The sequence below is a fragment of the Diplotaxodon limnothrissa genome, linkage group LG15 (assembly GCF_057381915.1).
Source record: "Diplotaxodon limnothrissa isolate DT_005_m linkage group LG15, D_limnothrissa_male_GT1.1, whole genome shotgun sequence".
NCBI lineage: Eukaryota > Metazoa > Chordata > Actinopteri > Cichliformes > Cichlidae > Diplotaxodon > Diplotaxodon limnothrissa.
Window position 1 is genome coordinate 42,055,492 of NC_140610.1, and position 16,266 is coordinate 42,071,757.

The following is a 16,266-nucleotide window of genomic DNA, read 5'->3' on the forward strand; positions in this document are numbered from 1 at the left end:
ATTTGCACCAGAGGTACACTTCAACTGTGAGAGACAGAATGTGAAAAAAAAATCCATGAATTCACATGGTAGGATTTGTAAAGAATTTATTGGTAAATCAGGGTGGAAAATAAGTATTTGGTCACCTCAAACAAGGAAAATCTCTGGCTCTCACAGACCTGTAACGTCTTCTGTAAGAAGCTTTTCTGTCCCCCACTCGTTACCTGTATGAATGGCACCTGTTTGAACTCATCATCTGTATAAAAGACACCTGTCCACAGCCTCAAACAGTCAGACTCCAAACTCCGCCATGGCCAAGACCAAAGAGCTTTGGAAGGACACCAGGAAAAGTATTGTAGACCTGCACCAGACTGGGAAGAGTGAATCTACAATAGGCAAGCAGCTTGGTGTGAAAAAATCAACTGTGGGAGCAATCATCAGAAAATGGAAGACATACAAGACCACTGATAATCTCCCTCGATCTGGGGCTCCACGCAAGATCTCATCCCGTGGGGTCAAAATGATCATGAGAACGGTGAGCAAAGATCCCAGAACCACACGGGGGGACCTGGTGAATGACCTGCAGAGAGCTGGGACCAAAGTAACAAAGGTCACCATCAGTAACACACTACAACGGCAGGGAATCAAATCCCGCAGTGCCAGACGTGTTCCGCTGCTGAAGCCAGTGCATGTCCAGGCCCGTCTGAAGTTTGCCAGAGAGCACATGGATGATACAGCAGAGGATTGGGAGAATGTCATGTGGTCAGATGAAACCAAAGTAGAACTTTTTGGTATAAACTCAACTCGTCGTGTTTGGAGGAAGAAGAATACTGAGTTGCATCCCAAGAACACCATACCTACTGTGAAGCATGGGGGTGGAAACATCATGCTATGGGGCTGTTTTTCTGCCAAGGGGACAGGACGACTGATCCGTGTTAAGGACAGAATGAATGGGGCCATGTATCGTGAGATTTTGAGCCAAAACCTCCTTCCATCAGTGAGAACTTTGAAGATGAAACGAGGCTGGGTCTTCCAACATGACAATGATCCAAAACACACCGCCCGGGCAACAAAGGAGTGGCTCCGTAAGAAGCATTTGAAAGTCCTGGAGTGGCCTAGCCAGTCTCCAGACCTCAACCCCATAGAAAATCTGTGGCGGGAGTTGAAAGTCCGTGTTGCTCGGCGACAGCCCCAAAACATCACTGCTCTCGAGAAGATCTGCATGGAGGAATGGGCCAAAATACCAGCTACTGTGTGTGCAAACCTGGTAAAGACCTATAGTAAACGTTTGACCTCTGTTATTGCCAACAAAGGTTATGTTACAAAGTATTGAGTTGTATTTTTGTTATTGACCAAATACTTATTTTCCACCCTGATTTACAAATAAATTCTTTACAAATCCTACCATGTGGATTCATGGATTTTTTTTTCACATTCTGTCTCTCACAGTTGAAGTGTACCTCTGGTGCAAATTACTGACCTCTGTCATCATTTTAGGTGGGGGAACTTGCACAATCGGTGGCTGACTAAATACTTTTTTGCCCCACTGTAGTTCAGCTACGGTATAAGTCTCATGTCCTGGGTCACTTCCTTTACGAGGTCTTAGGAAGCCTGCACTTCCAGGCCGTGGTCACTGAGATTCAAACTCATTCGAGATTTGTAGTAGACACACCTGTGGTGTCAAGATGAAAATTCTACATCACCTTGTTCATAAGTTATCACATACGCAAGATCTTCAGAAAACTTGACCTCTGACCTTGTATCAATTTCAGGATCTGAAGTACGTGCCTTCCCGAGTTGTCACATTCACAAAATTTTCAGAAAACCTGATCTCTGACTTTGACCTTGAGGCCGAGCTCACTGAAATCCGACCCCGTCCTAGATTTTAAGTTGAAGAACCCATAAAATGAATTTGAAATTCCCGCGTCACGTTGATCTAGCCTGACAGTGGGACGACAACACCCCACCGGCTGAGTGGGTAAAAAGGCACCTACTCAGCAATTGTGATTACCAAGATTATTATTTCTGAAATGAGGTTTAAAGAAAGCAGACGTCTAAATGAAGTCATGCAAAAATGATGTATGATGGAAGCCAATGCAAAAAACTCACAGATGACAACTGCTCAACCTTATTGGTCGAAAGTTCAGAAAACAATATTACTAAAAATACAAATCATTTGATTAAATTTCTGAGAAGGTGAGCAGTAACCAATCCCAAAGTCCCACACTTTAATGCAAATGGATGTAATGTGCCGACCATGGCAACAAATGCCCTTTACAGGTTAACTGAGTGACAAACCGCCACACTGAAAGTAAAGCAACAAAAATCATCCAAAAATAATAATTCTCCCCCGACGAGAACAGTCAGCAGCAGTAACGTGTTTACCTAAAAAAACACCATTTACTAAATGAGCAGGAGACAGCGTTACAGTGTTTGTCATGTCAGATACGATCTTCATGGCCTGACTGCGACTGAAGAAATTCTATTACAGTTATCATCTTTGCCACTGTGTAGCTAACTCGTGGTTTATTACTATGCATGTGACAATTCTGCAAAATATATCGTCCGGTTCAACGGCTCCATCATGCCTGTAAAATGTGAGAAGATGGAAGCACAACACAGAATAATCAATACATGTTTCTGTTATGATACATTTCAGATTTAGCAGCTTCACGCGTGTTTCTTCTCTGCGATTGGGGTCATTTACATGTAGCATTTCTTTAGAAAATAGTCACATTTTTCAACATCTTCTGGCATCTCCACTCTGATGATATGGTTTGACATGCGTGTACATGATTTGAAAATAAAACCTATTAAACATCAGTCTGCTAACAGTGATTATCAGCCTTGCCCATCGCTCTTCTTTAACAAGACCCTGAGTGGTTTTAGAGAGAAAAGTCCTGTTTGTTTGCTGCAACAGGCTCCAGAGCCTCAGGCTGTGTTTACTGCTGACAATATCTACATAGCAGAATAAGTATAACGGGTTCCTAAGTGATTTGGAAAAGGCTGCCAGAGAGACAGCCCTTTTTTCTGCGTGGTTGTTTGTCTATCAATTAGAGTGTCAATTAAATAAATGTGTTTGGGCTCCATCTTGCCGCTGGCAAAGAACAGAGCTGTCTAGAGACACACCTACAGGAGGTTCCCAGCCAAAATCACTTTCAACACATTCCCGCTCAATAAACACGATCACACAGAGATACTGGGCCTTGTTTGGGACTTACAAATCCAACAGCCAAACCACAGACTGACATTTTGTTCCATGAAATAGGGAGCTTAGCTGAAAATCTGCTGTTGCACAGCCACTGGAGCAACGGTGGGTTTAGCTGCAATGCAACTAAAGACAAAACAAACATTTCAAATGACTGATTGAACTCAGAATAAGACACAAACAGAAAAATAGATAAGTAACAGACAGTGCTGCAGCAGACTCCCATGTGAACTACTACTAATGTGAAATGCCAACAAAATCAAAGCAAAATTAGTAACCAGTGAGTCCTCGATGCCACTATATTAGAGACAATTAAAGGAAATGTGAAACACTGCAATTTGTCATTGAGTTTGGAGAACACCTCCATATGACGGTCAGTGGAAACTCTGAGACTCTTTCCAAATGTAAATTCCACCACTTGTTATAAATGCCAAACACAAAATAAAGATGAACAAACACATTAACCCTTTAAGACCATAGAACCAAGTCCACCAGAGCTTATATTATATTTTTACATGCTGTGGAGCCATTTTTGGGAGCATTTCAAGTTGCTATACATCAATACAACCATTATAGCCCAGATTTTAATAATATGTCTGCATTAAGTGCATAGTAATTACATAAATTGCAAAAAAGTGCAATAAACTACAAAAAAATCGTTTTTGTTTTTTTAACATATATTTCTAGTTAGAGAAATTTAAGAGGTTTATCCCTCAAAACTGTAAATACAAAAAAGTTGCACAAAATAGTTTCCACAGGAAATTTATTTTAAGTGTCTTCATAGTTTTATTTTTGAACTACACCAATTTTTATACACTGCAGGAAAAACGAAAATAAATATTATAATGCAAATTTGCAAAAAAGCAGCATATGGATCAAAATAAACTATTTCCAGCAGTGCAATATGAGTCCTCAGCATCCCAGAAACGACACAGAAAGTCATAAAGTCAAAGATAACTTTTAAAAACACCAGTATAAGCTCATGAGGCCCTGATGGTAAAAAAAAACTACATTTCCACGAAAATGACGTCACGTCCGGTTTCGGGCAGGTAATGGCGGACATGCGATAGTTCACGCTGATGGACGTAGGAAGTGTTATGAACAGCTGATCGGATCGGCAAAGCGTGTTTCTGGAATATTGTGTTTTTGTTGCTGCAAGTGCTTTTTATGCAGTTTTTGCAAAGCTGTATGTGGAAGGAAACCGTGACCGAGGACAAGCTGATGGCATAAGACGTAAGTACAACTCCTCCGGTTTCATATGCAAAAAAAATTATTAGCTTACGTGGTTGCAGTGATACTGGGATTTAAAAGTAGTTGCGCAAAACAGAGCGTGCCCGCTCCGACCGGCTTTAAAGGGTTAATGCTACCAAACCAGAACCTTATCATCTAACGTCTCTGCTGTTTCCGTGACAGCAGAAACTGCTCCTGTTTGTGGACCGTCAGAAACAGTTACCTCCAGAGGAAGAGCTTTCAAGGCCATCGGAACTATGTTGGGGTGTCTAAATTTCTACGTTGGACGCAGAATGTCACGAAGAAAGGAAAACCAGAAACAAACAGACCACAGGCCCTTTAGCTTCTTGTAGCACAGTGTTGACTCTGGTCTTTACTGAGTTTGTTCAGTGGAAGAAAATCTAATACCCCCCATATGATCTTTTCCACATTGTGTGGGAGAAAGTCAAGACTCACATCCCTAACATGCAACCGCTGCTGGACCAGCCACTGTTGCAGCGTACCAGCGTTCATTGTTACAGATGCCATTAACCTGCAGTCATTTACAGCTTTATTGTCTTTGCTGTAACACCGTTCAGCACTAAAGACCAACTACATGGTTAAAACTGAACACAGAGGAAGTGAAGCGGAGAGATCGCCGTGTTGACTGTATGCACAAAGACAAGCTGTGATGTCAGAGCCACACAGGGTCACGGCTGTCAGAGTGGTAGTGCGATGTGGACAGACAGTCAGGTCTTACCTTCTAAGACAGTGAGCTTGGCGCTGGTGTTGATCTCTCCCACGCTGTTGGTGGCGGTGCATTCATAGATGGCCTCATCGCGGTGGGTCCTCAGCGGCTGGATACGCAGCACTGAGCCTGAGCCGTCGTCAAACTCAATCACCTGAATCGGACAAAGAGCGGGTGTGACACAACGCCTGTTAACTTAAAGCTTTTAGGAATGCAAGACAGCTTTGGAAGTATCCTAGTATCGCTAGTCTGAAATAACTGTTCAATCCTTACATATGCAGAGAATTATGAGTTTGGTGCACTACAATCAACAGTCTTTATCAGAAATAACTTAAACTGACAAAACAGTTTAAGCTATCCAGATGATTCGTTACATTATCAGTCTGTCAGGATGCTTTTAAGACGTGTGCAACATATGTAAGAGTGCTAGTTGATTATAAGGAGAAGTTTCTCCTTTTTAAAATGCCAAACATTTACACAACTGCAGGAACCACTTCTGCAAAAGCCGTCATTTTAACTCACAACACTAACACCACTGTGCTCGGAGGAAGGTGGGCTGCATTCATGTCTATGACCTTTGGAGGAACAAAAACATCTCTGCACCACTCCATCCATTACAATGCTGGTATATAATAATCAACCTCCAAATACTGCATGTGACATTCAAACGGGTCACATCCCATTGTGTGATTATTACTACTCAGTTTGTTCAGTGTTTCAAGCTGAATTTTCCTTTTTCATCATTTATAATGTTTCCATACTTTGAAACATTCCCCCTGTTTTGTCCAAACAGGTTTCTGTTGTTGTTTTCCTGCAGAAGACAACTTTATTTAAAAAAACAAAACAAAACGACGAACCGACTTAAATGGCAGCTTTGGAAAATACATATTCAAACAGATTTTATTTTTATCATTTTCTTTTTTTAATAGAAGAAAAAGAAAAACATCACATCTTCATGTAAACACTTTTGAATAGTCATCATGTTTAGGCTCATTCACGCCAAAATTATTTAGGCTAAATCTTTAAAACAGTGCCATTGCACACACTTTTCAATCACACAGATGCAGGATTCATTATTTGCAGTATCTTATCTGATTTATTATGAGAATGTCATGCATCAAAAATGAGGGCAAAAGGGAGGAGATGGCGTTTAATCGATTATAACACGAGGTCAGAAATATAAGTGCTGACATGAGTAGTGTCCACAGAAACCTCTGAATCTCAGCTAAAAGCTCATGTAAACCATGTCTACAAACACCAAAGCAAAGACACCAAACAGCTAAAAGAGCAGTTACGTCACCATGAATCTGTGGACAGGTAATATCCATATTTTGATTTATGATTTTCTGGAGTTAAAGGGGAACCAAAGCATATTTTCAAAGGTGTTATATGCTATAAAATACTTTTAAAAATTAGGTGAGGGAAATAAAAAATAAATGTTTCTATGTTTGAGTCACAGTAACTTTGACACAGTAACATGTGCAGTAATATTTACAGCTCTGATGACATCTCACCAGTGTTAGCTTTATTTTGACACCAAGACTGTTTACACAGAGTTTGTAATTGTAGAGAAATACATTTATTTTGCTCATTTCATTTTGGAGCAGGAAGCTCACCCTTCTTGTTATACCCTTTAGATGAATACAGAGTTTTTTAATTAAATACATATTCTTTAAATAATGTTCCCTTTTATAAAAAGTAGGATCATTAAAAACCACTAAACATTTATTACAGCTCTGTCACGTAGAAAAAAACGGTCTTTTTTCTGTGGTCTGTTATATAATATTAGGGGTGTTCGTGGCAATTAACTTTTTGATCGACTAAGCGGGTCAAGTAAGAAACACTTAAATATTAAGTTAAATTTGAAAACTGTTTAAAAAAAATAGATCCCCATTCCAGATTCCAAAATGTCATGTGACAATCTGATCTTTGATCCTTTGAAGCTTTTCCTTAAGTAAGGGTGAGAAACAGCAATTTTTAGTTCGTTTCCTCGCAGCCTTCAAACGTTCACTACAGAAACATTCGGAAACCTCTCAGAGTCATCGGATACAAACGCCAACATGTATCCAAGATTATGGCAACCGAGACAAAACGATTACGCCGCCTCTCCTTCCACGCGTGGCCGGCCAATTTCTCCAAATGGCCTCTTATCCATCCAAAGGGCATTACAGGAGAGTAGGAATGAAAACAAGCATCTCCAGAACAAAATTCAACAAATTGAAAAAGAAAAAGTTCACCTGGAGAAGAAGTGCTTACAAATGGAAGCACAAAACAAACACCTGGAAGAAACACTACAGCGCCAGCCCGACATCAACATTATTAATGAGGGCTGGGGGATCAAGTTTGCTCAAGCCAGAGAGCAGATTGTATTCCTCATCAAAGAAAACAAGAAAAAGAGCGCTGAAGTTAAAGAAATGTCCGAGCAGCTTCAAGGCAGGAAAGCCACGATTGATAAGATAGAGTGGGATCTCCAATACATGGACCAACAGAATCAGCTGCTCCAAAGAAAGCTTGATGAAGCTGAAGACAAAAATAAAGAAGTCCTCCAACAGAAGGAAGAACAGGACACAAAGCAAAACGACCTGCAGCGCAAACTCCAAGGCATGCAGGAAAAGTACAGAATGGTGAAGGGAAGGTTGGACCAAACACTGCGCCAAAATAAAGACCTCCTTCAAGAGAAAGAGCAACAGCAAGAAAGAAGAAACCATCGATGAGTTGAGAAGCCTCATCCTGGACAAAAAGGCGCTCGTGGAAAAGTCCATGAAAAAGAAGAAAAGATTCTTCTGCTTGTTCCGGAAGAGGGACAATACTGCTTCTTCAACTGATGTAGCCTCGTCTTGCTCCACCTCTGTTCACCCCCCAACCAGTCCCGGCAGTTGACTGCCCCCTCCTGAGCCTGGTTCTGCCGGAGGCTTCTGCCCGTTTAAAGGCAGTTTTTCCTCCCCACTGTCGCCTAGTGCTTGCTCAGAGGGGATTGTTGGGGTTTTCTCTGCTCTACCTTCTTTCTTTACTTACTTGTTAACTTTTTGTTCTTACCTCATTTAACCTACTTTCTTTATTTACTTGCTTGTTTAACTCTTTTTTCAACTTATCTAACAAAATAAAACAGTTGAATTTATCCTTTGAGTATTGTTCCTCTAATCTTTACAGAGTTTTTCCAAAACACTTTCAAACATTCAGATCTGTCTTTCATTTTCTTCTTGAAACTTCATGAACGGTGAACTAAAAACTCTGGAACATGGTTTGAAACACTGAAATTGTTTCAGCTGAAACTGGCAAAGTCATACGTGTGTGTGTGTCACAGGTGATATGGTGTCACTGGATGGGGACGTTCCCTCTGCGTCCCATTAGCATCGGCCAAACCGAGGTTTCAGTGTCACTACAGTCGATGGAGCGCGTCTAATTTTAGGGAAGATTTGGATGAACTGAAGTGGCAGCTGCCAGATTTCATTCTGATTGCTTTGTTTGCAAGCGGAGCACCAGATCAGCACTTTGCTCCAAGGCTCCTGATGGAAGCAGCACAAGAGTGAGAAATGAGGGAAATCATTTAGACAATAAGGTGGAAATAAAAAAAAATGAAGAGTGCAGCAGCTCAAAGAGCAAAAGAAAGAATGCTTGGAATGAGCTGAAGGACAAATGTGCTAACAGACTTGACTGGATATCAGGTATGTAAGGGCTTTAGAAATGTTCGAGGGGCTGTGGTTAAGAGTCAGGGTCACGGCACTTCCTCCCCTCTGAAACGCGTGCGACCCAAGCAGTGGACTGGCAGAAATCAAATTCCTGCCCCAATGAAGGAAGTGTGGAGCTGCACTTTCTTCCTGCCTCAGTAGGAGGTCGATCCAGCGAGCACACAGGGAAGCCATCAGTTTAACTCTTAGCCCAAAGGAGAATCATTCCCATTGCTCCGCGTGGTACGAGCCAGTTATATATCCATTGTACAGACGTAGAATTATTTCAAACGAATAAGATCAGAGCTCCTGCGTACAGAAAGTGGGGTTTGACACACATGGAGGCTGCAGGAAAGACAACCTTAGAACAAGGAGCCGAGCAACGTCAAGCAGCAGCAGAGAAACAAACAAACAAACTAAACACTGTTGAGGCTCTTCTAAAACAGTGTTGGTTTGTCTGTTCTTGTTCCAAAAGGAGAGTTAGGTTATAAACTCACCCATCACTCAGTGAACCTTTCTGTCTATCACAGGAATACTGACGGATTTACTCACCTAACCTGAAAACCAGATTAGACGCTCTGTTCTCAGCTGTTACTGTTTTCATCACACTGCCATTTCTCTGTTAGCCATTCATATCTAACGCTGCACACTTACACGCTCTCATGTAAACGCTTTTGTTAGCTGAAACAAACTCAGATACTCTACAAACCTCGAAGGACATTTTCTGCATGTTGAAACCAAAACCGAGCCCTGGTTGAAATGTCAACGCCTGCATTCATGTACTGTTTACTTCAAGCTGCCTACAAACACTCGAAGATGTCCAGGAATCATTGTTTATCTTTAATAACTCATCAGTGTGGACACTGGGCTTAAGGACATGCTATGCCTCGCTGCTGCTATCACTGAACTAGATCTTTAACCTTTGTATGTGCTGCTGTTGCCTTTTTCAAGAGAATCATCGTCTGGTTGTGGAAATATAAGTGCTGTGACGTGTTCTGTAGTACAATAGCCGATAGCTCAGGACTCTCCCACCGTGCACATATCTTGTGTCTTCCAAAGAGAGAACTTTACAGCTAACATATCCAGATACTAGGCTACTATAATTTTGAAGTGAAAGACACTCACCGGTCTGCATGCTCAATTTCTAAAACTATAATGAATACAATACAATTCAGGTAAGTTGTAAAATATAGATATATAACGTATCATGAATATATGTGCTGTGACTATGTGAAGAGCAAAGTCTGAACAAATCTGGAGCATCTAATGAAAAACAAAACATTAAACAGGTAGGTGAGCAAATATGACCCCTGTGTGAAAGGATATTTTCATGAGGATTAAAATAGTTGGGCTGTGGCTATTTATAGACCAAGATTAAAGCTTTTTAACTGCAGAAATCAAATAAAACAGAATAACAGACAACGTAAGTGAAAGTACCGAGGGAGTACTGGACTGTCTGTACTGGGAGGTGGTGCATCCACACCACACACAGGGTCGCCATCAGTTTAAATAATGCTGAGCAGACAGGTGGAAGATAATTCCTATTACTCACAACGACAGGAACCAAGTGTCTCCGTCTACGCAGGACTCATGTTGAGTCACTTCAGCTGAAGTCATTTGGGTTGGCTGGCAGCTAATGAGCCTTCCTGCTGCTGCAGAGTCCTGCAGGCAGGCTTGTACAGTCCTATTTATTAAGCTTTTGCTGTGTGTGTTAATGCAGCTGCATGAATAAAAGGTCGACTTTCTGCTCAGTGCTTCTGTTCGTTGTATAGAAGCCATTTTGCAGTAGATGAAAAAATATCCTTCAAAGTTCACTTCATTTAATTTTGTCACAAAGCACATCAATCACAAACGTACAAATCTGTGAATAAATAGAAAAACATAGCATTACCTCGTATGCAGCAGTCCTGTTTGACTGGCTTGACTTATAGGTTTGATCACACAAATAATCGGTCATATTATTAGTTCAGTGCTATAAGTCAATCTCGGTCATTAGCTAAGCAAATCCTTCCAGTGCCGTAACTCAGCTCGCTTGTTAAATGAAGACATAACATTCCTCTCTCCCCACCAACCATCGACTCTATCGGATGAAGCTCGTGGTGTTTTTTTAATAGACATGAAAAACTATTCAGGTGTCATTCTGGGCCTCTACAACATTTTATTAGCGCTGTTTATGTGCAGCACATATTCAAGCTTGAAGGTACCAGATCAATTCATGTAAACTAGGCCAGCTTCACTCCAACTGTTGCTGGTAGTTCGTTTCCATCTTCATTCAAGTCAGGTCAAATGTTCAAAAGATCAAGGTTATAGCAGGGCTAGTGCTAATTCACCTCTGAGGACAGAAGGATACACTTTGCTTATTATTTGATGACAGTTTTCTTTCTTCACTTATGTTGTGAAAGAATCAGTCCCTGTTTTGCAGCAGGCTGTAAACATACTTTAACAAGGGAGTCGGTGCAGATTGATGCGCTTTTGAAGCCAGCCTCAAGTGGCAATTTAGAAGAATTGTGGTTTTTGTTGCTACCACACAGCACACACTTTTCAGCTGCACGGGTTGGCTGCGTTGTCCTGCCATTGATGTAAATGTTGCTTTAACTGCACAACTAATTACTGCTGCAGACAGAGCACAGACAGCCCATAGGCAAAGGCCTTCCAGACCCCGTCTATCCTCAAACACACTGCAAAAAATGTTAAGGAATTTAAGCTCAACTCCACCCATTAAACCTAAAGGTCCTATCCTGACACTGAGCCTTTACTGGAAATGACTTGTAATCATGTACTTTAAAAAAAAGTGCATGATTACAAAACGTATTTAAAGGTCACACAGCCTAAAGTTACATAAAAAAACTACAGAGAGACGTTTTAACTCTGCATATTTTATCTTCTGCCAGCGTTTTGTAGCTTGCACATGTATCTAAATTACGCTGATTCAAAATGTCACCATGCATGTATTTTTTAATTATTGTTTTTAGTACTAATGCTGATAGACGAGATAATCAGGGTTCTGTTCACTGAATTTTTCAGAATTATGCAAATAAAGAAAAGACATTTAATATCTAATCAAAAGGTATTTCAACTTGTCATTAAAATGTCGTGTTTGTTCACAGAGAGGTGAAAATACACTTTTTTGCCTTTTACGAATAAAAGAAACACAAATGATCCAGTTGAGATCAGCAGATATGAACTTTGTTGGTACGTCAGTGTTTTTTCTGGGCTCCTATGAGTCAGAGGTCGTCTCAAGGGCAAGAGAGCGCATTCAGAAAGTCTAAAAATGTGCAGAACTCATTCAGTAATAACTGTAATAAAAAGGAAGTGTATTGCCGTCCACAGGGACATTTATTTCCTGCATTTGACCCGGCCTAACGCCTGAAAACTGGCTTCCAAGTGTAATGCAGATATAAACAGTGCCCTGTTTCAGTCGGCTGGAGACGTTGGCGTAAACACGTAACCTCGACACATAAAAGCCATGCTTGAGCCATAGACTGTATATTAAAGATGGACACTGCCACTATAACGTCCACGTTTCACATACAGTCTGTGGTTTAAACTCGGGACCCTCTCACTAAGAAGCCACGATGCTTATTACTGAGCCCATGTGCGGTCTTCATTTGGCTTTAGATATCTCTAAGCTTTGAATAAAAACAGGCCCTCTGAATGTGACGGACATTTTCCCTCTTTTTTCAGATGTTTTAATGAGAAGATCTCCAGTCAAAAATGTAAAAAAGAAATCATTAGTTCCACAGTTTTTCTGTCTGGTTTCAGATCAGTTTCCAGCACACACAGCCTTCACAAAGTCTACAACCTCTTTCCTGCATTTCAAAGTGAGAAATAAAACTTTGGTATTTGAGCTTTAATTGTTTGCTGTTCTGCTGAACAAAATGAAATGCACTCAATTCAAATTTAATTTCACGATGTCAAATTTTAAAAGCTTCACTCATAACATAGACATGTGAGACATGTGAGAGATGCTTTTGAGCGAAATCACACACACTAAATAAACCTGATGTGCTGGCCATAGCAGGTTATTAGAGTTCTGCTCCACCATTGAAGCCACAGACATCAAAATCTGCACCTCCTCCTCTAATTCTGAGCCTCAAGTGTTTTCATTAGAATAACACAACTAACATAATTTGCATTAAGTGGTTTTCAAGCAGGCACTAAATGGAGAAAGCTGCTGTGTCTGATTTTTTGTGCATGGTAGTAATGAATAAATACACCACCAGTCTGCAGTTTGGCCTCTCCTGCTAAATGCACACACATCTTCTTGAGCGGCATGTTGCATATGTTCTATAAAATGACAGCGTGTGACCTGCTGCTCTGTATCACACAAATGCAGACAGGTAATGAGCAGTGAAGGTGTGAGACAAGGAGGTGTTGCACATTCAAACACTTCAGACAGGGAGCTCACGCGTCGTACCTCAAAGCGCTGGGAGCTGACTTTCTTTCCCTTTTTCATCCAGGTAATGCGAGGCTTGGGCTCACCGACCGCCTGGCATACGAACGACGCCACTCCTCCCGAAATCCCCGTTTGATCCTCGGGGGACTTGATGAAGCTGGGCGTGCCTAAGGGAAAGAAACGGAGATGAGGGCAGGAAGAGAGCAAAACCAGAGTCAGATGAAGAGCCCTGACAGAGAAACATCTCTGTACTTGCTTTAAGTCCTGCAATAACAACATGCTCTTTCAAAAGCTGTTTCATGCCTGTAGCCACACCCAGCCGTAAAAACAGCCCAGCACCATCCTTTCCCTGAAAATATGCAACATCCGTCAGTCTTATTAGTAGTGGCAGAGCGCAGGCAGATGTGAACGGACAGATGGAAACCTTGAAAAATCTGCTTTGAATGCATGAATAAACATGAATCATAAACCAGCCCTGTGACCATAATACTGTACATCACCAACATGAAAGGCTGAAACAAGTGTTGTGCATGGATAATAGTGCAGCTCAGAAGATCATTTTTAAAATTCATGTCATGGTCTCACATGTTAACCATACACAGTGGTGGTTTGGACCACTAGTGGAGTTATGATGCAATGTTTAAATGAGCACTGGACCTGGTTCTCGACTAGCAACTTCATAAAAATACAATGAGAAATGTAGCAATATATGTATATCCCTCCTCTCGTGTTAGGGTCGGCACCGACCCATTTTAAATTTCAAATGCATAAAAAAACCACATAGATTTGTTTATTGTATCAAGGCTTTTTGACTTTGTCAGGAACCTCTATTTCTACAAAATAAAACAAAAAAAAAATATTTTCACTAAATTATAAAATGCCCTAGTTGAAATTATGACCTTTGTGTTGTTAGGGTCGGTTTCGACCCAGGTATGATATTATGAGTATAAAGCAATAATTAAAGCCAAAACTGAAATCATAAGTGCACTGTCAGCTAAAACACTTACAGCAAGCGCCTCTCCTAATCATATGAGCTTTAGGGGATTCTTATTTTGCATGTTTTTTGCAGTATACCTGCACAAAAACAAAACAAAATAAACACGGGCATGTGAGGTGAATTCACTATTTGAGTGGCCATTTGACTTCCAGAGTGCACATTTACAATTTGCAGCATACAAAAAATGAGAAGAAGATTCACAGTGAGCCAAGTTCAGGATCATATTTTTGGTGAAAATGAAGGAGAGGACACAGAACAGCATAGCGATTCAGATGGGCAGGTTTCTACGGAGGAAGACAATGTGGACTATCATCCAGAAGACACAGACACATCTGATCAGAGGTGGAGGTCGCTGGTGCTGAAGCTGCTCCTGCTGAAAGATTCAAGTCCAAAAATGGTAAGATCTTTTGGAGCTCAGTACCTCATGATGTACATGGCAGGGCAGCTGCTGCAAATGTCATCAAAATGACCCCTGGAATCACAAGGTTTGATCTGACCAAAGTCAGTGACATCAAGAGATGTTTTGAGATATTTATGCCATTGTCACTAGAAAGAATCATCATTACTATGATAAACCTTGAAGGAAAAAAAAGTCCATGGCGACATGATGAGGAATACCTGGATGCTTTCATTGTTCTTGCTGGAGTGTACAGATGCTGCAATGAGGCCACTGATCGTCTATGGCAGGGGTGCCCAATCCCAGTCCTCGAGAGCTACTATCCTGCAGCTTTTAGATGCATCCCTACTCCAACACAGCTGAATCAAATGAATGGCTTGTTATCAGGCCTTTGCCAAACATGATGGCATGCTGAAGAGGTAATCAAACCATTTGATTCAGCTGTGTTGGAGTAGGGATGCATCTAAAAGCTGCAGGATAGTAGCTCTCGAGGACTGGGATTGGGCACCCCTGGTCTATGGGATGCATCGACAGGCAGAAACATTTTCTGGGCAACGATGTCACTTCACACATTTGATATCATTTTGATTCAAGAGTCCTCAGATTTGACAACAGAGAGATCAGACCGAGGTCTGACAAGCTTGCTCCCATCAGGGATGTCTGGGAGAGATGGGTGCAGCTTCTTCCACTGATGTTCATCCCAGGGCCAGTGACAGTGGATGAACGTCTTGTCCACTTTTTGAGGAAAATGCCCCTTCTGGCAATATATACCCAGTAAGCCAGGGAAAAACGGCAGAAAAATCTGGGAAGCCTGTGATGCAAAAACCAACTATGCCTGGAATGTACAGATTTTCACAGTCAAAGCTGCGAGTGGCACTCCTGAGAAGAAACAATGAAAATGTGTGGTCCTCCATATGACCACTGGACTGCAGGATCAGCTGTGATATTTTATTTTATTTTTTACCAGATATGACCTTGGACAAGAACTTCACAAAGGAAACTGAGGTGAAGCGGTATCATTGGGAAGTGATAAAAAGCCCACAATTACCCACGGCTATAACCAAAACAAAGGAGGAGTGGACTTTTTCTTTTTTTCAGTTTATATTAAAGGTCTACTGCTGAAAAAAAACAAACTTTTTTTGTCTTTTCTTGATGTAAATGTCTATGGGTCGGAATTGACCCGTAACACCATAGATGTCATTTTAGTTATTAATCTTAAAATGAAAAAAATCAATAAAACAGATTTATTTAAGAGATGTGTCCTATACCCCTCAGTAATACTCAGGTAACACAGAAACCTTTTATTTATTAATATGATTCTCCTGAGGTTAATTTTACAATTTTTTTTTATTGAAATCGAGGGGTATAGTGACAAAAAAAGACCCAGAGGCCCACGCCAAAAGTATTAAAACCAACATTTTCATGGATAAGGAAGCCTAACAAGGTAACCAAGAGATGAGAAACAAATTGGATGATAACTTATTGTTTTTAGTATATTTTATAGCTGATTTAATTCACGGGTCAAAACCGACCCGCTAACATAAGAGATGATAACAGAAAGCTAACACGAGAGGAAGGATATATGTATAAAACCTGGAGAAGAAGGCTTACCAATGTAAGCAAAGCAAGACAATTCTACATGGCGCTGTCCATGAACCACAGAG

The 16,266-nt window shown here is 40.9% G+C and overlaps 1 protein-coding gene across 1 annotated transcript in view; it reads right to left on the minus strand.

Moving 5' to 3' along the window:
* ptprfa (protein tyrosine phosphatase receptor type Fa) overlaps positions 1-16,266 on the minus strand; it is a 270,063-nt gene that overhangs the window by 190,547 nt on the left and 63,250 nt on the right. The window contains exons 3-4 of the mRNA XM_085373280.1: positions 13,230-13,375; positions 5,157-5,298 (exon numbers count right to left, since the gene is read on the minus strand). Of these exons, the coding sequence (XP_085229406.1) occupies positions 5,157-5,298; positions 13,230-13,375 (288 nt within the window). The remainder of the gene's footprint in view (positions 1-5,156; positions 5,299-13,229; positions 13,376-16,266) is intronic.